Source organism: Chenopodium album, chromosome 12 (genome assembly GCF_948465745.1).
Source record: "Chenopodium album chromosome 12, dcCheAlbu1.1, whole genome shotgun sequence".
NCBI classification, from domain to species: Eukaryota; Viridiplantae; Streptophyta; class Magnoliopsida; order Caryophyllales; family Amaranthaceae; genus Chenopodium; species Chenopodium album.
The window spans coordinates 29,457,292-29,483,570 of NC_137845.1; the positions used below are offsets into that span (position 1 = coordinate 29,457,292).

The window sequence follows — 26,279 nt, forward strand, 5'->3', positions numbered from 1 at the left end:
AACCAGCAAAATATGCTAGTCAATTGATTATCTGGTCTTTAATTTTTTGTATTTGAACTTACAAATTATGATTTTGTACATTTTATTGTTATTGTAATGTTCATACTTTATAGATTGTCTATTGTGGTACAGTGGAAATCAATGAACAAGAGCTTATTATGGTACGGCGTTAATTAGGGCAATGCCGAAAATTTATTATAGAAATGTATGTGTTATTTCATTTATAAAGAATTAATTACAGTAATATTCTGAATATATGCTTCATTTGAATAAATTAAAGCTGATTTGGATATATCATATATGCTGAGAGTATATCAATTGGTTGTTGGTGTAGTGGTGATTGGGACTGCACTTGGTAGAGATGACCTGTGTTTGATCCTCTGCAACAACAATTGGGAGGGGACTGGAACCTAACCACCCAGAACTGATCTCCGAATTCAGATTAGCCTAAAGGGTAAACCGGATGAAACACCAGAAAAAAAAAATATATATGCTGAGAGTATTGAAGAATGCCTTGATTGTGCTTTTTTTCTTTGTAATAATTGATTATGTGATATGATGGAGTGTAGGAAACTTAATTCAAAAACTCTTTTGATGTTTAGAAGTTATGGGGGTAAAAACCAAGCCGAGTACTACCATATTCATGTAAATTAAAGGCAAGCTGTCCAGTCTTGTAACTGAGGTCATGTTCATATTTTGTTAATGGCTCATAGATAATTTGTTTATCACAAACGACCTTTATCTCATAAGCATGATTTGTGTTTTTGACATTTACATTTCTCATAATCAAGTTAAGGTTCTAATCTCTTAATCTATTTGATAAGCCAAATACTTTAAATTAAAAACAAAAAGAAAATATAATGTTGAAAAGTTACAAACTGAATAGTTAATAATAGAACATCAAATGACCTTTTAAATGAATAGAACGAGCTTTTATTTTAATGAAGATATGAATTTGATCATCAAAATTTAGACTGTAATCTCGGAACTTTTATGAATTAGCATACTTGTAATCGTGTTCAAGGTCAATTATCAAAGAGATTAAATACATCAGTAAGCTCAGCTCTTCTATAAATTAAACATAAATGAGCTTTACCGAGATCAAGGCTGAGTTTTTCAATGAGATTTTCTACTCATTATCTCATTTAAGCCTACTACTATTATTAGAAAATGTGACAGCTTGCCAGAAACTCATATAGCTCCATTCCCTTCGTTTTTGAAGTTTTGAATTATGCGCGATTATTAAGGAATTGTGTAAAGTAAAGATTTATTAGAATTAGTTTAGTTCTTGGAAATACAATTCCATTTAAATAAAAAATATTATAGATGTGGGATGAACAAAGTAAACAACAAGAATGAGGTTACAGAAGAGAGAGGAAAGAGAAAGTAATAATGAATCTTAAAAACCCTTTAACATATTACAAATGGTACAATTTCACATAGAAAAGTGAACACGATTCGAGCATATAATTTGCGAAACAAGGGTAATAAAGTCCAATATTTCTTACTAAAAAGAGAAAAATCCTAAATGTTACAAAGGAAATACTTTAAATGAAAACATAAAAAACAAAAGAAAACACAAGTAAAAGACAAAATAAGACTCTGATTAGAAGAGTTAAAGTGTGTACTTGATAAATCTACGGCAGTACTCAAAATAGGATGTCACATAGCATCAATAGATGTTAAAAGCAAGGGCGTTTGTTCGTCACATCGAATGAAAATAAGGGAGTAAAATAGAGTTTAAACCAAAAGGACCATTAATTTCACTAATAATTAAAGAAATTACGAATACAATCAATGAATTTACCTATGGAGTATAAATTACGAGAACATCAGTGTATCTGTTTGTTTTTTTAGCTCGTGTAATAAAAAGCTACTCCGTAATAAATAAATGACATGACAAAATTGAAAAGATTGGGGTTACATATTACCCCCTTGTTTAGTATTACAATAGTGTCTCAAAGCAAAAATATACAGTGTGTAGAGAAACTAGTTATGTTAAAACTCATAATGGAAGCAAAGCCGAAAAAGAAAATAAATAAATTAAGTTCCATGCTCCATTCAGCTAGCTAAAGCTCTCTGAATAATGGACGTACTAAGTCATTCTAGCTTCTCAAATTTTGGATGTGAAACAGTGACTGCAGTTCCAGTTCAGCAATTCCACCACCTTCAAAGTCTTTAATAATTTGAAAACGCCCAGAGGATCTCGCATCTAGATATGCAAAATCAGCCTACTGTGTCTAGATCAACATCAGCATCTGTCTCTCCATCAATTAACCCTGGCTCAGTATCAGCTTCAGCGTCAAGTTCTCCAGCTTCTTGTGCATCTGGGGATTCAGAACTTTGCTTTTGAAAATCATCTGGTGTGGGGGTGCCAGCTTGAGAATTATTTCCAGTAATAGGTGTTGAATCCAGGTCCATTGCAGCTGCTGGGGCATCGAGATCATTTTGCCCACCTTCGCCATCCATCTCACTCACAGAGTTTATAGTCTATATAATTTTGGAAACATTTAAAAAAAGATTTAATAAGTATATAAGGAATACCTGAAAGTCACAACTCAGAAAACATCTGGATATAAATATTACAGGAAATTCAGGAAATGTCATATGTTCATGGCAATTGTTGTTATCTTTTACTTCAATATGTGACATCGGAACATAAATTGTTCCATAAATAATTTCCACAAAAAATGTATTCCCCATTTAAACCAACATATGAAGTACTACAAGTACATACTGAACCCCCAAACATATTAAAAATATGGCAAGTCAAAATACCTGATTTTCTTCAGATGGAGGTACAGAACCCTTAGTTTCATCCTTCTTCACACGTTTAGACTTGTCATTTGGCTTTGCCTGATACTTGGACCTTACTTCAGAAGGCATGAGTTCCAGGGGCACAACCCCTTCAATGCCAAATTCTGTGAACTACAAATGAAACACATTGGGTTCATTATTCTTTTACAAAGATGGTTTTAATCTCTAAATACAGAAATAAAAGGCTACAAAACATACCCTAGAAAAGCCTTCCAGGTCTTGCCGTGCAGAAAAACGGAGACCTTTCCAACAATAAACCTGCACAGACAAATGAATAATCAGTATGCAAAATTAATGAAGTAACGCTACCACACTTTGTTGCAATACTTTTAGGGAAGTGATCCATAGTAACCCAACCTTTACTAATGAAGTAAAGGTTGGGTTATTTTTAGGGAAGTGATCCATGTTAACCCAACCAGTAAATGAACCACGAGTGACAAAATTACTCCATGGCTAAACTATAAGGTACATAATAGGTCCAACTTATTCACCACATGACATTTAAGGGTTATTTTTTGTTTGATTTATGGAGGTAAATAAAGAAGAAATTAGCAAAACAAGGATTAATGAAGTTAAAAGACAATTATTTCCCCTGAGGATAAAATATAAGTAAAGAAAAACAAAAGGATTCTACCCAAGCCCAAGGTCCACAAGAGGAATAACAGTCAACTTATATCAAGTCATCAAAAGATAATTACAACTAAAGCAAGTCCCCATCAAGAAGCTACATGAACTAGAACCCTAATACTATTTTAATAATTGTCAGATTATGTAACAATTGGCTAAAATTAGATTACAAGCTATCAAGAAATCCATGGCATTATGATTATATCATGTGTCCTGTCATGGCCAAGGCTGTAAACCTTTTACAAGGGCAAATTATTGACTTTTGGAAATGATTCACATCATAGATCATGATTTGTGAACCAAAGTTTTTAGGATTTTTTTTTGTTTTTGGGAATTTGAGGTCACAAAATTGTTGGAACACAATAATAATCCCAATTTAGTCCACAAAAGATAAACAATCCAAAGGTAGACAAACCCTCAAAGTTATCCCAAGTATTTTATGCTGTCGTATAGATTCTCTAACAATAGATGGAGTTCATGTTCGGTTTGTCTTCAATAAGTTTAAAAACTCTACCCCCCCCCCCCCCCCCCCCCCTCTACCCTCATCTTTTACATGCCTATCAGCCTTACCCTCCACCATCTACCTACAACATTTGAAGAAAGTTTTTTTTTATTATTTTTTATTCTAGAGTTTGTGGTAAAGGTGAATCAACAGAAAATCCATTTCACCCATCATAAGTTCTCACCCATGGGACAATATTGGAATCCTATTGTTAATTTGTTCAGGGATGTTTCCTAAAATGGGATTATTCGTATTGAATTTTCCAAATTGTTATACTGTAAGAACTTATAACCAAACAGAGTTATACTGCATGACAAAATTGATGTGTAGCTTCTTATATACTACCTCCGTTCTTTTTTAGTTGACACGTATACCTTTTTGGGAAGTTTTTTCTAGTTCATACGTTTCTATTTTTGTTAAAAATTATATTGATAAGGTCTTTTACCCTCAATTTTCCTCCTCTCCCCTCCCCATAACAGAGCCACTCTATCTCTTCTCCATTACTCTCTCTAACTCCTCTTTATCCCCTCTCTCCTCTTTTACCGACACCCAACCACCCACCCACCTACCTAAATCATCTACCATCATCTTTGAATTCCCAAATCCAAAATCAAAATGAATAATATCAATCATTTTTTCTATCTTCAAAATTCTCCAACATCATAAACAATATATGAACTTTATATGACTTCATCTCCCACGCTCTGACTACAAATTTATGGGAAAGAAATAAAACTAAATTTCTTCCACATGTCCATCTCAATCTCCACCTTCGCCACTCATCAAATGAAGCGACCAAACTTATAAGTTTAGTGAAGCCAGATATTAGTGACCGAAAAAAAAGTTCTAATTTCCATCAAACAATTTCATTTGAGGGATATGGAATTTATAAGTTAAAAAACCTTGACTTGTTGAATTGATGTTTTATTTTTTTAACTTTTGTGTTGTTCTTAATTTGTTGAAATTTGCATAAGTTTCTAAGCTAATTTGAAATGATTTGTAGGTTTTCACTAATTTTGATATAATTAGTATCAATTTGTGGGACTTAATGGTGTGCTTGAACTTAAGAGGAGAGAATAGGAAATGGATAATCAGATGAATGAAGGTCTGTTTTGGTCCAGTTGCAGGACGAACAATACAGCCAAGTGGGGTAGTGTGAGGGAGCGAGATGAAGGGTATTTTGATATATCTTTCTTTCTTCATTTCTTTGAAATGAGCACCAAAATGAAACACGTCAACTGATAAAGAACGGAGGATGTGTGTGTGTGTGTGTGTGAGGAAACATTATTTTTGGCTATGAGAAACAGAAATCACTGGATTGGAATTTGGCTATTTAGAGTTAGTTTTCCTTCTTATTTTTATCCATGTTGCATGTATGACTATTTACATGAAAACTCTTGATGTCTACTTTCATCTCCAAATATTCTCACTTTCAAATGATTTGTATATGAAAAGATATGACTCTGCAAAGTTGCCTAATCTCAGTGTTCAACCACTATACAAAAAAATTGAAACAAATACCTCCAAATGCAATCTCAATCTGATATACTTTTTTTTAATAGCTTAATATCAACCAACATGCACCATAATTGAGGTATAAACAGCCAGGTAGCTGAATAACAACCTAATCATTTCCACCAAATTAATATTAAGATATTCTCAACGAATATAAAAATGATGCTCATGCATCACTAAGCAAATGGACCTTGCTTCATGTTCTATCTTGTATTTTCTGGGATCAGAATGGGCACATTACGCAATACTTCCTCCATGTCATTTTAGTTGACACATTTCATTTAGGCACATTTTCCAATGGATAATTTCATATAATGATATCTTTCATTTACAATAAACAAAAGTTTGGAAAATAGACGTGTTTTAGACAAATCTAATAACCACATGACTATTTTTTATTAAGAATAAATCACAAAAAGTCAAAGTAACGTATGTGAATAATGCCCAAAGTTAAAATGTGTCGACTAAAAAGAAACGGAGTGAGTATATCCTTACTTGGTCATCATGTCAAAAAGGGCAATTTGCAAATCACATATGAGCGTGACCATTTGAGTATATTCAAGGCACTCTCATTAGTCTAATAATATCAATTTCAGAGTTAAATAACCCGTAACTCTATAAATTATAACTTACGTGCATCATCTCTCAGTCAACGAAACTAAAACATGAAGTATTTTAATCTCAACTATGCTCATCATACGAGAAGTGTAAGCTACCTTATTGTTTTTGTGATGGTACTCAGCTTCTATACCAGCAGACGGATCCATCTGTTATCACAGATCAATATTTTCATCACTTATGCAGCAGAAGTAATATTCATAATACCTTAAATACATAGAATTATATATATATATATATATAGAGAGAGAGAGAGAACTTACATCATCAGCCATTGGTTTCCAGTAATCTGTGACAGCGGGAGTCTTAACTCGCTCTGGATCAGTGAGAGCATTCTGTAAAGAAGATGCAGATTCAAGTATAGCAAAAATCAGACAAAAAGAATAAACCAGCAATATAAAAGACTCCGCAACATTATGATAGATGTGTGGGTAACAAACAGACCGGATTCTGATCAGCCCATTTCCACAGCTGAGAAAGTTCTTTGTTCCCTAATCTCCACCTTGGTCGACTGCAGGGACAGAATATTTCAAACATTTCAAAGTACAGCCAAAATTAACCACTTAGATTCAAAAATAAGCATAAACCCATCAGAAAAGCCCACAGTAACTTGATCTAATTTCTTAGAATATCTTATGCTGAAAGATAGAGCAACTTTCTCAAAAAAAAAACAAAATAACTGTTTTTATTTAAATGCATCTTTTTGACCAACAAAATTTTAGGAAGATAAGTTGAGAGTAGTAAAACATTGTGTACATTAGATTTGTTGTGGAAATAAAAAATATAAGAGATAGTGGGTTATTAGTTTAATCAAAAGCATGATATGGCGGTGACCTGGACAGTGAAGGAATGCGCTATTTTTTTAATGGTCTGGATGGTGGCGTAGGTGGCTGTGGTGGCAGACCTAGCGGTGTAGGTGGTTTAGCTGCTAGTAATGTCAGTAGTGGGGAGGGGGTGGGGGTTAATTGGCAAAGCTAGTGGGCTGGGGTAAAATTGTCTTTTGACATTCTTTTCCACCCTAACTTGATATGTGTGCCTAAATCTAATGGGTCATGTAAAAAAACAGAGGAAATTCTTATGTAAACAGTGTATTTATAGCCATATACTGCAACAGAAAAACCTAAATCAGAGCAGTTTTTTCAACAAGTGCTTCCCCTTCTCCCTTGTCACAAGAAACAAATGCACATAATATCTTCATAGATACAGAAAACCTATCAAGATTGACCACAATTTGGCTGATCACAACAAAAATTTAGCCAATGATCCCTGCTCTAGGATGGAACATTTAAAATTTATCACATTCCAAATAATTACTTACCGTTTTTTTGTACCATCTACCTTCTTCTCCATGGGTTGTTTTTCAAATGGCGGGCAACCATCACGCTTCCACCAAACCTGAAAGAAAAATAGATATGAACAAACTCTCTTTTGTAGAGATTATCACATAGGTGACATACATTTCGACATCTGAACATTTGCCCCTCCAAATGGGGCTGAACGTGGGAAGGGTTGTCAGAAGACAGAAATGGATATGAGGCGGTGAGGCTGCAAACTCAAAGTAAAATATAAAAAAATAAATAAAATAAAAAAAGGATCCTTAATGAGCAAGAAGAGATTCAATGACTTTTTAATCATTAACAATGACTTAGTTCCAAAATGATTGGGGTCAGGACTAACATGAATTGTCATAAGAATGTGCATCAAAGAAAGACAATTAATAAAATGGAAGTAGAAGAAAACAAGAGAAAACATAGTGAGCAAGAGAACTAGAAGTATATAATGAAAACAAAAAAAAATGGATCAAAAATTTGCAATAATAATCTAAAGGACTTAGGGAGAATATAAATAAATAAATAAATAAATAAATAAATAAATAAAATAAAAATAAGTTTGAGAAAACCTTGAGATAAGAAATATATGGAGATGCATAAAATAACAAGTTATAACCTAGGCATAATTTTATTTTATTTAAAAAAAAAAAAAATTTTGAAAAACATAAATTATTACAAGCATATATAATTATTATACATTAAAAGTTATAACCTAGGCATAGATTTTCTCCCTCCACTTTGCCATATCCAACACCATATTTTTCCTCAATCCTGATATTAATGTAACCACCCTCCTCCAAGTTTTCTTAATTCTTCCCTTACCTCTCACAATCCCATCACTTTGCACATATTCAAGGCTCCTTACTGGTGCCTCACTCGAATCATTAAAATAAAAAGTAAGAAATACAAGCTAAGTCAAGATTTTCGAGAGGGGCCATGGTATACTCACCCAATTTTTTTCACGTTCTAGAATATGCTCGATGCAACAGAGAAACTCTTTCCCTTTAGGAGGCGTCACTTCGAGAAGATTCTTTACACGCTCCTCATAAGTCTTTATTTCTTCTTTCTACAATCAGCACAAAATTTATGAAATCATTAACATCAATTAAGAAGCAACATTAGTGCTAAGTTTACATAAAATGACAGCATATATATTGCAAAGATAACATCAGACTGGGAAGTGGAAACCCTTATGACATACATATATCAACTTTTTATAAATTTCACTAGTTGACAATTCAAATTATAAAGGATCAAAATTGTGCATTGAAATGTGCGCAGCCAAAATGGAGCTACTACATATAAAATAAATAAAAAATAAAAAAAATTAGATTAATAATCAATAAAAATAGCAAGTAAATTTTTTACAGTGAGGTTAAACAGCAAAAATTAATAAATATAAAATCTTAATAAATTTAGCAAAAGATGAGTAATGTTCAGCAGCATGGTACCTTTTCAATTTAGCTTATGTATAATCATTCTCTTTGTGGTACTTAAGCATCCAGAAGATTTTCTGCTATCAAAGAACCAGTCATCCTAAGATCATTTTTATTGCTACACTTGATATATTTTTCATTTTATTAAGCTAACCCCAAACAGTTTCTATATTTCTCCTCTTTTTTGGAGAGGTAAATATTCTTATAATGAAATGGAAATAGTAAATCTGGAGAGTAAGTCTGTTCCTCATTCGACAGACCCTATTTCCACTTCCCATTCTATTTCATGTACTGAAACAACCCAAACAGCTATAGTAATTTTGGAAATAATTCCTCTGTTTCATTTAATTTACCACAGTATGACTTTCATAATTACCAATACAGACTTTGCAAATAATACATTTTTCTTAAAAAAAGAAAATTTGTAAAAATTATACATATTTTTTTATAAGACCTCACATGATTATGTTTTTCTTTAAGTCGTCTAAAGTATATTATGTGAATAGTGTAACAATCACCTAAGAACAACGAAGTATGATTCAATTTCCCATCTACAATCCTCGTATGACAACATTTGCAGATATCAATGATTAAAGCTGTAGAAGAGAAGGAAAGACTACAACAACTATCAAGTATCAACAGATACTAACCATTGCCTCTGATGGTAAATCTTTGTCACTCTTTCCAGGGGGCTGCAAAAAAGTAAGAGAAAGCAAAATTTAAGTAGAAGAAAAAGTACTAAACCATGCATTGAAATCCACAAATGAATTACAATCTTCATCTATTGCCCATGCTTTTTTAGCCAGAAGAAAGATTATCAAGATGACCTAAACATTGCACGAAAATCAAAATGGTACCGAAAATGTTATCTGCAAATATGGACTTTGAGTCAAAGCTTCCCACAGTACTCTCTATGTCTACAAACCATCTATGTTTTGAATCATACAACAGTTCTTACCTAATATAGAAGGTATTAAACGTAATATATTCTTTATACATGAAACATGCCTACCAGGGCCCAACTATCAAGGGTGATAAGGTGATCCAACCCGGTTAGATCTTAGACACTTTGAGAATGGAGAAAAGGTACAAAAGTCCAACCTCAAAGTGCACCTAGTGGCCTAGAGATTGTTTCCTACAATCAAAAGCCCATATATCCTATCACATGAAGATCCAAATAGTGCCCCTCAACATTTAAAGCTTATTTTAACACATGAAGAGTAACTGAAAAGATGAAAAAAAAAAAAGAAAAAAAAAGGTGGGGGGGGGGGGGGGGGGGGTGGAGATACAAATAGTCAAGTAATTAAAAGATGACCCACATTCAGATATGTATTAAGTACAAAAGGGTATTTAAATTAGAGATGCAAATAAAAATGAAATGCCTATTTCACAAAAAGAATTGGAAAAAGAGAGGAAGGTTTGACAAAACTAAAGCAATACAGGGACTGATGAAGTGCAGAAAGATGAATGCTTAGATTGTTTAACAAGGTCAGATGGGAAATAGATATTTGCTGAAACTAGCAATAGATTAATCTTTCAGCAACATGAACATTTCATATATCATACCCAGTAGATCATCAGCAATCAGTCAAAATGAGCATTGACTTATCTCGAGTCCTTTAAAATTGGACAAACACTGCAAAGTTGAAAACTTTCCCCTCTCCCTCCTAACACCCCAACTCCTCTCCAAAGAACAGAAAATAGAGGGGGGTGGGGGGGAAGGCTCCAAACATTATGTAAACTACATGAGATATCTACTCAGCTAATACTTCATTCATTCATAAAAATCATACTGATCTTCCTCCACATACTTCATTAAAAATGCCAAAGGATAAAAGCATTAAAAGCTTTGTATAATCTCACAAAAGCGTTTTTGAATGGCCTTCAAAGCAGTGCCAAGAGTAAGTACCTACCTACCTTGACATAGTCAAACAATATCAAGCATTGTACAAGAACATGACGCCGGAAACTAGGATCTTTCAGCTGCAGCAAAGAAACATTCAAATCATTTAATCACAGCAAAAGATGTTAACCACTAGTCCATATAATTTGTAAACTTGGTGAAGAAATTTACCTCCAAACCCATCAGTTTACTACTGGTCAGATATTTGATATTGACAGCTGCCCCCTCTTCTTCGAGATTATTAGCATTTCCCTCTTCGTCACTTAAGGGTTGAGCCTCAAAGGTATTTAGAACAACCTAATAAAGAACAATCAAAGAGATGCACAAATGACACCGCAACATCAAATGAATTTTTGTAAGAAAAAATTAATATAAACTTCAAAACAACATAATTTGAATATGCATGTGCTACCGATAAGCTTGATGTAAATCTGTGCCACTTCGTAGGATTAACAGTCAAGGATGGAGGATTACAGAAGTACTCCTGAAAAGCATGGGAAAAAAACAAGCTTATAAACAAAGAAGACAGATGTACACAAAAAAATTATCAAATCAATTATTCAGAGTAATGTAAATTACACAGTACTTAAACTTGAAATTAGATTGTGAACATTCTTAAACTTGAACTGGCTTAACTTCTAATCCATCATATTGCATCATTTTAAGCAGCAGCATGCAGGTGGACATTGCCTGAGGGTGGTACCAAATATATAAGGGTTCCCGCATGGCAAACGAATGCAGGTAAAGAAGCTAGTCCATGAAAATAGTACGGGAAGTAGGATGTGTTTTGGGACATTCCATGTCAGCTCTTTGACAACGAAAAGTGGCATGTGTTTACAAAGAGAACAAGTTGGTTGGACAAAAGGATTAATTAGGTATAAGATGATAGAATTTGTTAACTTAATGAATGAAAATTAGATTCTGTTGTTTGAAATCTGAAACCCAAATAACAGATGGCTTTGCTCATATTCCAACAAAATTTGGACAAATGTATACCTCGATGAACATTCACATTATTAAAATCTCGTCCTTATTGAGTCAAAAGTCATATCTCAAGACTACTCCAAATTCAATTAAGTGAATATCATTGTTATTTTCTTGCAAAAAGATGTTCGCTTAATCCATCCTGATATAAAATATCTTAGCATTCATAGCGAAGTCCCCAGAATCAGTATCCACTCAGCAATCTGCCTCAATAGTAGTTTGTATAACTTGGAAACAACTGTTTTTAACAGGATGGAGTGTCTTGCAAGTCTTTGACTTAGATACCTTAAATAATACTCAATATTAGAGACAGAAAAAGAAGCACAAAACTGAAGACAAGATGTCTTTGTACAAAAGGATGGAAGGTAAAATGCTAATAAGGCATCAAGTCCTAGTATTAAGGGCATGGACAAGATAGTCCATGTCATAGTTCATATCTGACTTCATATTTTCTAATCTTCTACTCCAATTTTTCAGTCATTGCCAACCAATGCATTGATGATAGGTTATTTGTTAAATTTACAGGCTTCGCACATTATTGAATAACAATGAAAACTTCAGGAACAGTAAATAAACCTCCCCAATCTAAACATTATAAATTGAAATCACATTAATATTCTCGTGACTCAAATAAGGAAGAAATCCTAAGAAAGACAAAGAGGCCTATAAAAAATCAGATGCTCAAAGCTAACTCCTGAATTGGAAATTATTGCCTACAAAAACATCTCCAATTATATCAATCTTATAATTCAACTTCAAGTCAATGTTTTCCAATTAAAATATCTCATTGGCATACTGAAGTTTCATGATGATGCCAGTCTTCACTTTCAGTTCTAGTATGTTTTTTTCAGCAATTTAGGGGGGTTCAGACTTCGGGTTTTTTTTTCAGTTCTAGTAGTCTAGTACGTTTTTTTTTCAGCAACTCAGGAAACTTGTACTTTTTTTTGGTTAGCGGGCAATTTTATTTACTGCACCGAGGTAGTGCTAACAATTTGTCCTCATCTCCTAGAGTTAGACTTGCGTCACAACTTTTAGCTGCATCTTTGATATAATTTTTCTGATATTAGTTCAACTACATGACTCAAAAAGGATCTATACCAAAAAAAAATTATATTCATAAGGTGGGCAAAGAATGTCTCAGCCAACAAAGAAAATGTATTATTGCTCAAGAAAGCTATAAATCATATACTGTTCAGTATTCACCTGCAAACTCCAGAACGTCTTGTAGAAGTTGAAATCAATAGAAATGCCTAAAGAAGAATGAAGGGGGAAAAAATCCATCAGCTTCTGTGTACTTAGAACATAAAGGTTTAGTGCTTCTGAGTACGGGAATACCATTTGGAGCTTCTTTCTCATACTTTGTTTCATTGGATGTATTGAAGACTCCCTTAATATTCACAGCTGTATACATCAAAAAGAACGTTAGGTAAATCCACGGTGTCAAGACCAACATAACAGACACGCACAAACCTGAGCGCTCAGACAGCGGGAAAAAATGTGCCAGAAACATAAGAATCCGTCCACAAAATACAACATCATTTGCCTGCAATGATTCATACTCCAATAGTTTAACAATCACAATCAATTGTAAGAAGTCACTTCTCATCTGTGATAAAAATAGCTACTTCAAAGTTCAAATTTAATTCATTAAGACATAAACGTGTTTAAAGTACCGCTGCATGGCAAATAAGCAAAAAATCACCAGCCAACTTTCAAAAACATCCACAAGAGAAGTAATGGCAAATTTCTCAGCAGTGTCCAACTTTACAGAATCTAATTAAAGTATATTTTATGTGATGCTGAAGCTTCCAGGAACTCTTTAATTTGTATCATACAGAGGTGATGTAAACTTAATATCAATTATTAAAGCTTGTTATATATCTACAAATATCATGAGAAAAAGCAGCTTGACATTTAACCATCTTTTAAAGACAATTGCAAGTGAAAGATGTCCAGTTCCTTCTTAAGTGGAAGACACCATGGGGTATTACTCACGACTAGGATGCTTGGACTCGGGGTGCGGGTGTTGGACTTGGGTATGGGTCCAAGAGTCAGACTCTGATAATTTTGAAGCTAAAGATCTGCGAACACGTTTTTATAGAGTCAGATTCAACGGCAATTGAAAATGAAACAGAGTTTAAGGTAAGTAAGAAAAGTCAAAGTAGGGAAAAAAAAAAGTATTTACATAAAAAGTAGGAAAAATTGCCGGCAATGATCCGACCTTTGCCTCATCCACCCAATCTTTTGATTAATTTTTAATAATCCGACCTTTGATATCAATCCGTTCAAAATGGTCCCAAGTGACCGGTTAAAAAAAAAAAAAAAAAAAAAAAAAAAAAAAAAAAAAAAAAAAAAAAAATTGGGTTTAAAATACACGTGTCACTACATGATTCATTTAAAATAAAGAAACGGCAACCTCCAGCCCCGCCACCCTAACGTAGCCCCAACCCCACCAATTGAAGCTGCAGTCAACGGGTGGTCGAAAATGTAGACGGAGACAAGCTACCACTAATGGGCGGCCAAAATTGTTCACGGGAATGGTGAGTGGGGGTTGAAATTGTTCACGGGGGGGAGGTGACTAGGGGAGGGAGGTCGAAATAGGGGCGGGAGAAGGAGAGGGAGGCCAGGATCTAGGCTAGGAAGGAGAGGAAGGCCGGAATCGCGACAGGGGAAGGGGAGAGTGCCGAAATCAGGACCGTGACGAGGGAAAGGGGCTGAAATCGAGACGGGAAAGGAGAGGAGGGCTCGTAATTTTGATCGGGACGGGGAAGGTGAAGGGGTTTTCGAGGGTGGTTGGTGGTTTTAGGGTGAGGAGGGAGGTAGTCGGCGGTTCAAAAGGGGGGGAAGATGTTTGGTGCGGTGCTTAGGCAGGGACAGGTGGGGCTGCGTAGCCGTTTGGGCTGGTGGGGGTAGTTTTTTAATTAATTAATTAATAACTTTTTTTTCATTTTTTTCTTTAATAAAAATAATTGTTTATTATTTTTTATATTTATTTTATTTTTATGACCAATCAGATGCCGATACATGCCATGTAACTTGCTAAAACGAGTTAAATGACCTGTTGGGACCATTATAGCAGATTGACATTAAAAGTCGGATTATTAAAAAATAATCAAAAGGTGGGATTGTTTTAGGCGGATGAGGCAAAGGTCGGATTATTCCGGGCAATTTTTTCCTAAAAAGTATTTACAAGAAAAAAAGGGGGGGATAAAAAAAATCAGTAAAGAAAATCACATGCAAAATAAGGGCTAGGACCAGATAATAAAAAACAACAATAAAGAAAATCATGTGCAGAATAAGAGCTAGGATCAAATAAACTCATGCCCATAAAGTCCATCCTCAATGAATTATGCCACCAATCTACTCTAAGATGTCATCACAAGTCACAACGTGAAACGAAATGGAGAAACTGGATCACCTTGGCACAATCCACAATAGCTTGAAAAGAAACTTGCTGGCTGCCATAGTCTAACACTAAAAACGGGTTGTAGAAATACACAAATGAGCCCACTCCCTCCATTTGCAAAAATACATATATTAACAAAAGTACCAATTATAGAATTGCCATCTAAAAAGTCCCAAGAAGCATGATCATAAGCCTATTCTAAATCTAGCATACAAGACAAACCATCACTTAGTTTTTTAAATGCACAAGGAATCTGTTGTGCAACTGGTTAGACTAGGAGAGCATAGCACACACATAAAGCACGCTTTGTGCAGTAAACCATATAGATCATTTGGCCTCAATTTTTTTATTGCAAGAATCGCTTTATTATATTTAATTTTTACAGGGAAGTGGTTTTAAAGAAGAATCGAATAAATAGAAGACGAAACAGAAGGATTAGACATATAAATAGATAAGAGAATAATAGGGTGGATATCGTAGTTGTGTCTCATGCTCTTCAAGTGCAACTCACTGTTTTCACTGCATCATTGGGTAAAGTGATAGTACTGGTGCCTCATTGTGCTCACCCTGAGACGCGCTTTTTAAAACTAAGATAGTCTCCTTCACATCAAGCAAATTATTATACTTTGCTTGACTGCAACAAGAGTACTATATTATTATACGTCTAACAAACTCGCCAAGTCACCAGGTCCTTACCATTTTACCGTCAAATTTGCACAATAATGCCTGCCAGTTAGCCTTATAAACTTAAGAATTGTCATTTGGATCCTTGCAATACAAAATACAGAAAATAAAATCAGGCTATTGGGAACCAGAACACTCAGGAACCTGGACCTTTGGGACAAATTATGCTATCCAAATCCCTGTATCATATGCCTGGCAAGCTAAGATGCTCAGACTCCGGTACGGGTGTGTAATGAACTGATATAACTCACACTAATAACAGCAAAATATAGAGAAAAGATCGGTTCTTTGATTAGCTAAATAATCTGATTTTTGGTAAATAGATTTATAAAGAAGAAATAAGAAAGATGGAAGCTTTACTAACAATTGATAATGGTGGAAGGATTACAAAGGATAGGTTTAATAGCTTAAGGCTATTAATCTCCAATAGTGAGTTTAGCTCACAACTCTCTAAAATGAGTGACTTGAGGTCACAACTCTCAACAAGTTTTCAATCCAATTTTTGCTTACCTTCTTCTTTCTACCCTCCCTATTTATACATACTAAGGGTACAAACTACTAAACTAATAATACTAGATTTACCAAATTGCTAACTACTAACACATACTAAAGTACCCATAATACCCTCCCTTAAGTCAGTTCATTACACGGTGTCGGACTCGGGTATGGGTCCAAGTATCAGACTTGGAAAATTATAAAATTAAGGATCCGTGGGCACGTTTTAAAAGAGTCCAAATTCAAATTTTAGACTCGGGGACACAGCAATAGAAAAAAACAAAGTAAGAAAAGTTAATGTAGAAATAAAAAGTATTTTGTATTAACTATTCAGATTTAAATAAAGATTTAAAAGAAAAGGAGAATTAAAAAAAAAAAAAAAAGAAAAAGAGAATAAATAAAATAAAATAAAAAGAAAAGAAAAGAAAACATCAAGTAAAGGAGTCACGTGAGGTCCTCCACCTACCCTCACCCACTATTCCCTACCGACCCCACCCTTGTCTTTTTTAAAAAAAAAAAAAAAAAAAAACAGAAATTGCACAGTTAAACATGGTCGAAGAAGCAGAAGAACCAGCCTCCCATCGCTGAGAATGAAAACAGGCAACCTCTTAGTGTTGGCCTACTCGCCTTTCACTTTCGAACAAAAGCCCCAAGGTTTAGACTCTTTTTTTTGTGATTCTGCTCTTCTATTTTAGATCTAGGGTTTATGACCAACGAGTCCACTTTTTCTCTCAAGCGTCCGACCCGGATTCCTGTCCGTACCCAGGTCGCGTCGTATCGACACCGGTACGGTGAGGTGGTTGGCCAAGTGGCAACCTGCTGAATTTGGGGCAAGATTTATCCTAAATGAACATCCAACTCACAGTTTTGTTCAGAAAGCTGTTCTTGTATGGTTCAGAAATAAGTGCAGGGGCAAGTATGCTATAGTGGAACAAGTACAAATCAATACTGGCAAAGAGTGACAGAGGCATGGAGAAGAACAAATCAATGCTGGCAAAGAACAGAAGCATCGAGAAGAACGAATATTTAGTCAGTTTGCATATTTGCAGTAGTTAAGGTCACAGATAAATCAAAAATCACACATAATAGAAAACAACTAGAGCCTTTTTTTCCCCTTAACGATCTCATACTACAAAATCAATGACCATATACAAAGCATATGAGTTGTGACAAATTTAAGAACAATGTAATACAGCATAAGTCAGATATTAGAACCTTTGACAAACGACGAAGCAGTTGATTACATGTCCTCAGCATCACAAGTTTGCCACGGGCAAACAGTTCTTGCTGTTCATTAAACCACAACATTCATCAAAACAAAATTAAGCAGTGATGCAAAATGATAAGAAAAAAGCCATAACATAATTACAAATGTGCACCACAAGAAATACCTTTCCAAGTAAGTCTTGCTTGCTCTCTATGTAAGCAAAAATATCTTTGCAATTCTTCATGGTTGACATTTCAGTCAAATCTTCCAACAGCTGAAATATCATGCCACCCTCCACATGTTCCTTCTCACAAAGATACAATACAATATCTGTTGTGAAAGAACACACAAGTATTGACTTATGAGAAACCAGGCATGGTCAAGGAGAAAACAAATCATTAAGTAAAAAATTCAATGTTCCTTCTTATCTCATAAGTTAAATCCCAATTTCTTTCTGCAGTTAAGTGAAATTACATGATTCCTTCCTATAAAAGCAGAAAATAGTGCTTAAACTGATTTGTAATCCTCCTATAAGGATAAAAACTGTTGATAGTCCACTCCATCTTCATTAAATTCACAGGAAACACTTTCCTAAAGCCTTAAAACTATATGGCTTGGAGAGATTAAAGAGCATCAAAAATTAATAATTGTTTATTCACATGCAAAGGGGACTTATATTTTACAAAGGCGAAAATTATTCAACAAATTTTAAAAGTTCAAGGATACATTGACATTTAACTACAACAACAAAACCATAGCCTTTTTCCTAAGAGATTATGTCAATTACATGAACTGAGAGTCTACTACATGTGATCATCCACAAAGAAGATTCTCCTCCATTCACTTCTATCTAATACAACCTAGTAAGCTCACTTTCACCATGTCCTTTTTAACTCCCTCAATCCAAGTCATCTTTGATCTTCAATAGAGTTGAGTTGTCTCCTATAGCACCCACTAGGGCTTTCATTAAAAACTCAATCAAAGTGTTACCTCCATCTTCCTAAGTCTCACCACCTTTAACAATAATTCCTATGCTTTTGTCCTTCACACAATTCACCATACAAAGGTCCTAGGCCAGCACTTGCCTTCTCTTAACTCTATTAAAGATCCCTTTCTCACCATCCTTCGAACCTGAACTTTCATAAACATCTTTACACCTTAGCTCAAGCCTCTCTAACTACTTCTCTTGCCTTAACTTTTGCTTCCTCACATTTTCCAAAAGTTTCTTCATCTCAGCATTTTCTTAAGGCCAAGTAGCATTCCCTCTCCTTCTTAACCACTAGTCAACAACATCATTCCACCAAATTGTGTCCTTGTGCAATGTGCATTGGTTATTTCCCACTTGATTGCCAAAGAACCTCCTTTGAAACTCTACAAATGCAAGCCTTCATTTCCTATCCAAGTTGAGTTCCGATCCTCCTCCTATGCCCATTAATATCTTAAAAATTTTATCTATCATAGCCTTAACATTGGCCCCTTTAAAAGCTCGCCTTCTAATCCTCTGATCACCTTGAAGTTTACACCTATTTTAATGCGAATATCAAGGACAATAAGTTAATGTTGTGTCACTACACTTTCCCTTGGTATCACCTTAAAATCAAGAAGACCCTTAACCATTCTCCTAGCCAACAAAAAGTCCATTTGGGTTACATTTGCTCCGCCACAAAATGTCACCAAATAGATACCACATTTCTTGAACTATGTGTCGACTAAAATGCAGCACAATACATTAACGTTGCAAACATGTCAGAGATAACAAAGTCAAAAGGCAGATGTCCATCAACAATTAACAAATTTACAAACTTTAGAGTAGAATACTCAAGGCAAATTCCAGCCATGAAAAGTACTCCAACAAAAGAATGCAAGTATCTGAAATCATAATCTCTAGAAAAAGTGTGGTCGTACCAAGAAGGCGAGGAATTTGACCCTGTGCAAGATCTCCGTCAGCAATGGAACGGCCATAATGCATGGTTGGCTCTCCAGACTGTACTGCACAAGACTGCATCAGGACACCGGATACAAGTCAAACTTCTGTAACACTCTTTTTTGAAGGATTAAATTTTAAAAAAAATGAAGGAAAAAAAAAAAAAAGATATATGCAATGTAAGTAATATTCACAAAATAAATAAAATGACATACAGCATTAATAAATTTCATCAAACATAGTTCTGTATTCCTTTTGGAACAAAAATACACTGTCCACCCATGGAATATGGAATACCATAATGCCAACAGTTCACAGAAAGTGTCTGGGAAAGAGTAAAGGATCATTCCATAAACTATGTTGACACTTAACTAATAGTTTCAGAGACATAATGCATCAAAATCAATTATTTTATCTATGATTTATGGCCTAGTCGTTTGCTGGTTAGCTTTGCAACTATTTGACAATACACTAATGTTGAATTGATTAGAAATTGAGGATAAAGTGTAGATTATGCAGTCTTAAGAGCCACGAAAAGGAGCTAACATGATTTAAATGAAAATTAGAATGCATCCATACCACCAACTCTTGGAGTAATGTCCGTAGAATGTTTTCTAGCAGCTGATTTTCATCCAGAACTAACTTTGTTTGCCTCTGAAAAAACACAAATTCAACTGAAATCAGCCAAACTTCAGACACAACGTAAAGAAGCCAATGGCACATGAAATTTACTAGGCAATGCTATTTAACAAACACTGATAGATCAGAAAGACAGCATCCTAATACTGAATTGAGTTGAGCCTAAATGTTGGCAAACAAGAAATAGAGCAAATTGGTTGATGCAATAATTATTGAACAAAGACAAATTACATCCCCCGATCCAAAAGATTATATCGTCAACTAGTTCCCCATTCCAAATGTTTGCATTAGCAACTAGTTGGTATACATTTCCTCAGTTTTTAATTTCTTTGTAGTAGCAACTTTTCCATTTTCGCGCTTTGTAATGTACAACCTCAACCATCATACCTTAAAATATCGGTAAGTATTAAAAGTACAAGTTGAGATGAATATAATAAACCTATGACAATATTTCTTCTTACTAATCACAAAACATAGTCAACGTAGTATGTACGAATAGTGTAAAAATGAAAAAGGAGCAACTACAAAACACCGAGGAAGTATTTCTTTTGTTTTTGAAAGAAGTCCTAAAGGACACTAAATTTCATTAAATAAAGCCATACGGCATCTACACTTGACAAGAAAACGAATTTAACAAAATCAAACAAGAATTAACCGGGGAAGGGCTAAGAATCCAAATACATGAATATAACAATTCGGCACATTCTCGATTCGTTGTCTCATACAACTTTTTGAGTGGATCCGTCGTCGCTTCGTAATTTTAGGAGAAAGTAAATTCTTGTGCTGATTCTTTACCCGAATTCGAGTCATAATCAATCGCAGCCCCGCACAACCGGAAACCAAATTAAACACAAATAAAACCTTGTCTTTCGAAGAAGCCCGAAAAACCTTGTCTTTCGAACGAGATCGAAAAAACCTTGTCTTTCGAAGGAGATCGAAAAAACCTTGTATTTCGAAAGAGATAAACCCTTTCTTTTGAGGGAGACATTATTGTAACCTAAGAAACAAAAAACTTAAAAGAAAATAAAGATTGGGGCTTTCCACCGGTGAAATCCGATGGAAGCCCCTTCAAAATTGACAATGGAGGCTAGAGTTTATGAGAGAGAAGAAAGAGAGAAAACTAGGGTTTTGTTTTTTCGTATATGTTTTAGCTTTCGTATATGGAGGCTAGAGTTTATACCGAGGAAGTATTTCAAATATACTGCAAAGGAGGTAATTAATATATTGTTGTCATATCCTTATAAGATGCTCTCCTTAACAATTTGCCAAAAATATTATTTCTATCCAAAAACATTGTCCCAATACCTCGAAATAAGTGTATGAATAGACTTTACAAAGACAATCTTTATACGAAATAGTTGGGTGGTTGCCTAATTCCCATCCTCTCCCCATCACTTCATATGTGTGGTGGCATAATGAAAAATCTACTTATAAACCACATATTAGGAAATGTATCAACTTCTCCGGACATCCTAAACTAGCATAAGTGACTATTAATTTGATCAGCGTGACTTGAAGGAGTATAAAGTTTATAAATACAACATACCGAAAGCTATTCATTCGCAAGACACTTTCAGGAACAAACATGAAATAAAATTTTAACTCAATTTAATGGATATATATAAAATCATTGCAAACACATAGAACACAAAGCAATAACAATTTACCATCGTAATTTTCCCAATTTTCAGTATATTGAACTTCTTTTCATCAAATAATATAGAAGGGAAGCTAATAATCAACACACAATGGAGAAAATATGTATTCCTTCAGCAAAACACACAACTAATAATTACTAATACACAGAAAAATACATGACCAACCAACATTTCTATCAAAAAAAATGATTAAAAAAGCAAAATAGCAGTAATAATAACTCCATCAACAAGAAATGCAATTAAATATTATGGAGAAAAATCACCTGGGGCTTAATGGCTTCCTGAACAGTTTGAAGGGCAAATTTTTCGGGCGGCTCGGGATTTAACAAGGCTTTCCTAAAAATCTCCTCAGCAGGCCCATTCCCCCGGGTCCCAAGGAGAAAGGGTTCATTCTCATAGTTTCGTCCAGACATTAAAAAGCCTGCAATACATTAGCATCCAAATTAAACTAAATCATCAAATTAAGCTCGAAAAATCACATGAAATTCTTCTTGCTTAAGAATATATACATAAAATGCAAATAGCAAAATTCGATCAACAAAATTGCTCATTATAAATATTCATAATTTGAGAAATTATAACCAATAGTTGAATAATCCACCATAGAAGAACCCTAAATTCACTATACTATTACTGACAATTAAATTAATGATAGTGTAAAAAGAAATCATATATTATGAAATTGATATTTGACAGGGTATTAAATTAAAAGAAATTTTGACTTTGCTACCACTAAAATACATCACTTTGATTTTTGCTACCCATCTAAATTTTTATTTTATTTTACTACCACCCAAAACCAAAAATTATAGGTTTTGCTACCACTTGAAAAGTTTCCGTTACTATTTCCATTTGTGGGCAGCTCTGCAATAAATCCCCACCCCTTCACAGCAGCCGCCCCATCCGAACCCCCACCTCTTCCCGGTAACCCCATCACTTCTCCGGTAACCCCCACCCCATTTCGGAATTATGGTATTTTCAACATTGGAAACCAACAAAACAGAGGTTACTTTAAAAAGAGTGTTAAATCAAAGCTCAACAAGCCTCAAAATTCAAGCTCATCAATAGCGTCAATAAGGCTCGGTGTGTGGCTTCAATTAGGCTCGAAAAATCCAACACATTAGTAACACTCAATTATCATATTAAGCTTGAAAATTCAAAGAACTATTTTTGCTTGAGAATATCAAGCATATAATATGCACATAGAAAAGCAGCAAAATCGTACAATAGAATTTTTTTTATAACTTCATTAATCGTAACCAGTAGTTTAATTAATAATCCACCAACCCTAAATTGACTATACTATGGCGTGAAACTAAACCCTGGATTATGAAATTGAAATTTAATAATCTAAACAAACAGAAAAATCGCACCTCAAAAGCTGCTTCAATGGAGGAGAGAAAAGTTTTTCAATAAAGAACTCAGAGTACGCTTCAATGGAAGAGAGATAGTGGTGGTGCAGCGCAAAGGTTAAAATCTCAGAAGGTGCTTCAATGGAGGAGAGAAATCCTCGAAGGCGTTTCAATGGAAGAGAAGAAACCGAAAAGTTGCTTCAATGAGAGAACTCGGAGTATGCTTCAGCAGAGGAGAGAGGGAGCAGGGTAAAACTGAAACTCCCAGGACACGATAATTTTACAGTACAAATTTAAACATTTGTTTATCGGTGAAACCGTGAAAGCTAACTAACGCTCCGACTCGCTACAGGGACATTGGACATGGATAGATAATTATTAAATTAAAAGTAAAAATATGGAAAATTTACAAATTACATTCATTTAAAGTTTGTGTTTTGTAAATTATAGTTATTGAAAAAAAATTATAAATTGCAGCTCAAAAGTTTTTATAAATTGTAAATTGCAATCCGATTTAACTTTTTCATCGGTTTACGTATCGAAAAATATTCGATTAAGGTTTTAGAGTCATTTTATTTCTTAAGGATCCGAATTGAGCTCGGAATTAGCTAAAAAATAACGTAGGAGCCTCGTTTTGCGTGACTAAAATGTATCGATTTGTGGGCAAATATTTTTTGCTCTAAAAACAAGGCATTTACGTTATTTTTTTGCTAATTCCAAGCCCAATTCGGAATCTTAAGAACTAAAATGGTCTCTAAAACCTTAACTAGGTATTTTTCAATACATAAAACGATGAAAAAGTTGAAACGGACTGCAATTTACAATCTATAAGAACTTTTTGACTGTAATTTGCATTTTTTTTTTTAAATGGCTGCAATTTGCAAAATACAAACTTTAAATTACTACAATTGACAAAATTTCCTAAAAATATTAAGGGAAATTCTCAATGGCGCTTTTAAGGTTTTTATTTTTCTCAATGGTAAACACTAAAATATCAAATTATCTTTGATAATTTATAATTTATAAAATTGGTTCAATGGTAACATTAGTTAATTATTTTAAAGAATATTAAATATGGTTAATGTTTAGGGAGGGAAAAAAGATATGTTTAAAATACCCCTTTTTAACAAAAACCCACCACCCCCACTTCTTCCCTCCCCCTCCCCTGCTCGCCCAGCTCCCAGCCGGTGCCGACCGCAACCACCAAGATCCCTTCCCATGCGACAGGCTGAACCCCCTCCCCCTTGTCGCCGCAACCCTTAAACCACCCAATTCCAACCCTCGCAGTCATTTCCTCTCTCTTCTGCGGCGCCGCTAACACCACCAACACCATCTCAAATCAAAGAAATGTGCGATAAATTTTCGAGTTCGTCATTTTTTTTTTTTTGCAGATGTATCTTCATTACCCAGAATTGAGTTTGGGGTTAGCTTTTGATTAGTAGAACATATAAATATAGTGATTATTTGACCTAAATTTCAGATTGGGAAGGTCAAATAAAAATTCGCAAGTGAGCGGAGGCGTAGATCGAAGGTGACTGGAAGGAATGGGGATGTTGATCGACGGTATTCAACTAGGTTTCCGATAGGTGGGTGGCGCTTGGGGTGTGAAAGGAATGGTGTCCTTCAAACAAGTGTATTATTCCGATATTGTAATACCTTGTATTTTTAATGTATTTTATAAATTATTTATCTATTTGTAAAATATATTTTTGGGTCAAATTATTTTAATTAGAGGATTAAGTAATACAAGGTTTAATTTTTGGGTCAACAAATATCAATCCGAATGTAGCCCATTTTCATTGTGAACCCAATCATCTTATTATTACATATTGGCCAATTATTTTATCCATTAAGTCTATTATTTTTATAAAGCCCAAACCTACCTTAACCTACTCTACACTATAAATACTCCTTAAATCCCCAAAATTTACCCACACAAGAAGTCAAGGAGGTATATTTATTCTCTTTTCTTATTTTCTTTTTCTTTTTCCTTTTCTTTTCCTCTTTTTCCTTTCCTTATATTTTTTTTTCATTATCTTTTGGGTGGACTTGTCGTGAGTCATGGAGGAATTTGGGTGAGTGGGATTTTAATCCCACTTGCTGCCACGCCCTGCTGCCGCCGCCGGCCGACCAACCCAGCCGGTGACCGACCACCCAGCCGGCGACCACCCCCCCTTGCCGGCAACCTTCCTCTTCTTTCTCCTCTTTATATTTTAGTTAGTTTGATTATATTAATTATTGGTTTTGATTTTAATTGTTCAAAATTTGTTTAGTTAGTATCAAAACCATGTTTTAAGGGTTTTAAATTATAAATTCAGATTATTATGTTGGGTTTTATTTTCAGATTTTGTATGATCAAAGTTAGGATTTTTAAAATTATTAAAGACTTGATTTTAGGGTTCTTTTATAAATTGATTTGGGGGTTTTGAATACCCATTAATTTTGAGTATTACCCAAGTATAAAGATATGGTTTTGATGAGTTTTTAGGGGAGTTTTAATCAAATAATGTTGCTAGAATTTTATTTAAAGTAGTAAAATTGTGATTTTAATGAAAGGGTTTAATTACCCATTAAAGAGGGGATTATTTAGGGGTTTTTAAATAATTTTCAGATTATTATAAGTTATCTAAAGTGAGTTAAAGTTTCTGGAAATTGTGTATACAAGGTTAATTAATATAGTATTATTGTCCCTTTATGTAGGAGACTTGGTTCGGGAACTTTTGTAGTGTAATCGGATACTTTAAAGGCTTAATTGAGGTACGTTCGCGTACTTAACATAATTATATAGATGTAGTAGCATGCTAAATGTGTTTGGTTGATTACAAGTAATATCATGCTAGGTTAGGATTGGAAATTATGATTTGGGTGTTATTGGTGATTGGATTACGAAGCATAATTTATTTGTGATGGATTGTTGAATGGAAAATAATAGTTTGGTATATTATTTATAAACCACATATTTATTTGTGGCATGTTAGAGAGCATGTTTAATTAAACTAAATATTTAATTTGGTTTGGAATATTGAAAAAGAATTTTATTATGGTTCATATAATTTTTATTGATGCTATAAACATGAGGAAAGAGCTATATAAATGTCTATGTACATGAGGAATAAATTGTATGTTGGTGCCTTAGTGCACTTAAGGTGTTTTTAACACCGAGGGATAGGATTTGTGGCGC

The 26,279-nt window shown here is 34.3% G+C and overlaps 1 protein-coding gene across 1 annotated transcript; it reads right to left on the bottom strand.

The window, feature by feature from the left end:
- Positions 1–1,739: 1,739 nt before the first annotated feature.
- LOC145572280 (THO complex subunit 1-like) lies at positions 1,740–23,374 on the bottom strand. The gene is made up of 21 exons (XM_081631277.1): positions 23,120–23,374; positions 22,010–22,167; positions 20,029–20,103; positions 19,431–19,524; positions 17,710–17,855; positions 17,534–17,605; positions 13,204–13,276; positions 13,069–13,134; positions 12,937–12,983; positions 11,162–11,233; positions 10,921–11,046; positions 10,764–10,829; positions 9,497–9,538; positions 8,360–8,476; positions 7,398–7,474; positions 6,524–6,590; positions 6,343–6,414; positions 6,178–6,228; positions 3,016–3,075; positions 2,779–2,928; positions 1,740–2,490 (listed from the first exon to the last, which is right to left on the bottom strand). Exons 2-21 carry the CDS (start codon positions 22,157–22,159, stop codon positions 2,227–2,229), a joined length of 1,887 nt encoding a protein of 628 aa, XP_081487403.1. The 5' UTR covers positions 22,160–22,167; positions 23,120–23,374; the 3' UTR covers positions 1,740–2,226.
- Between the last annotated feature and the right edge of the window lie 2,905 nt (positions 23,375–26,279).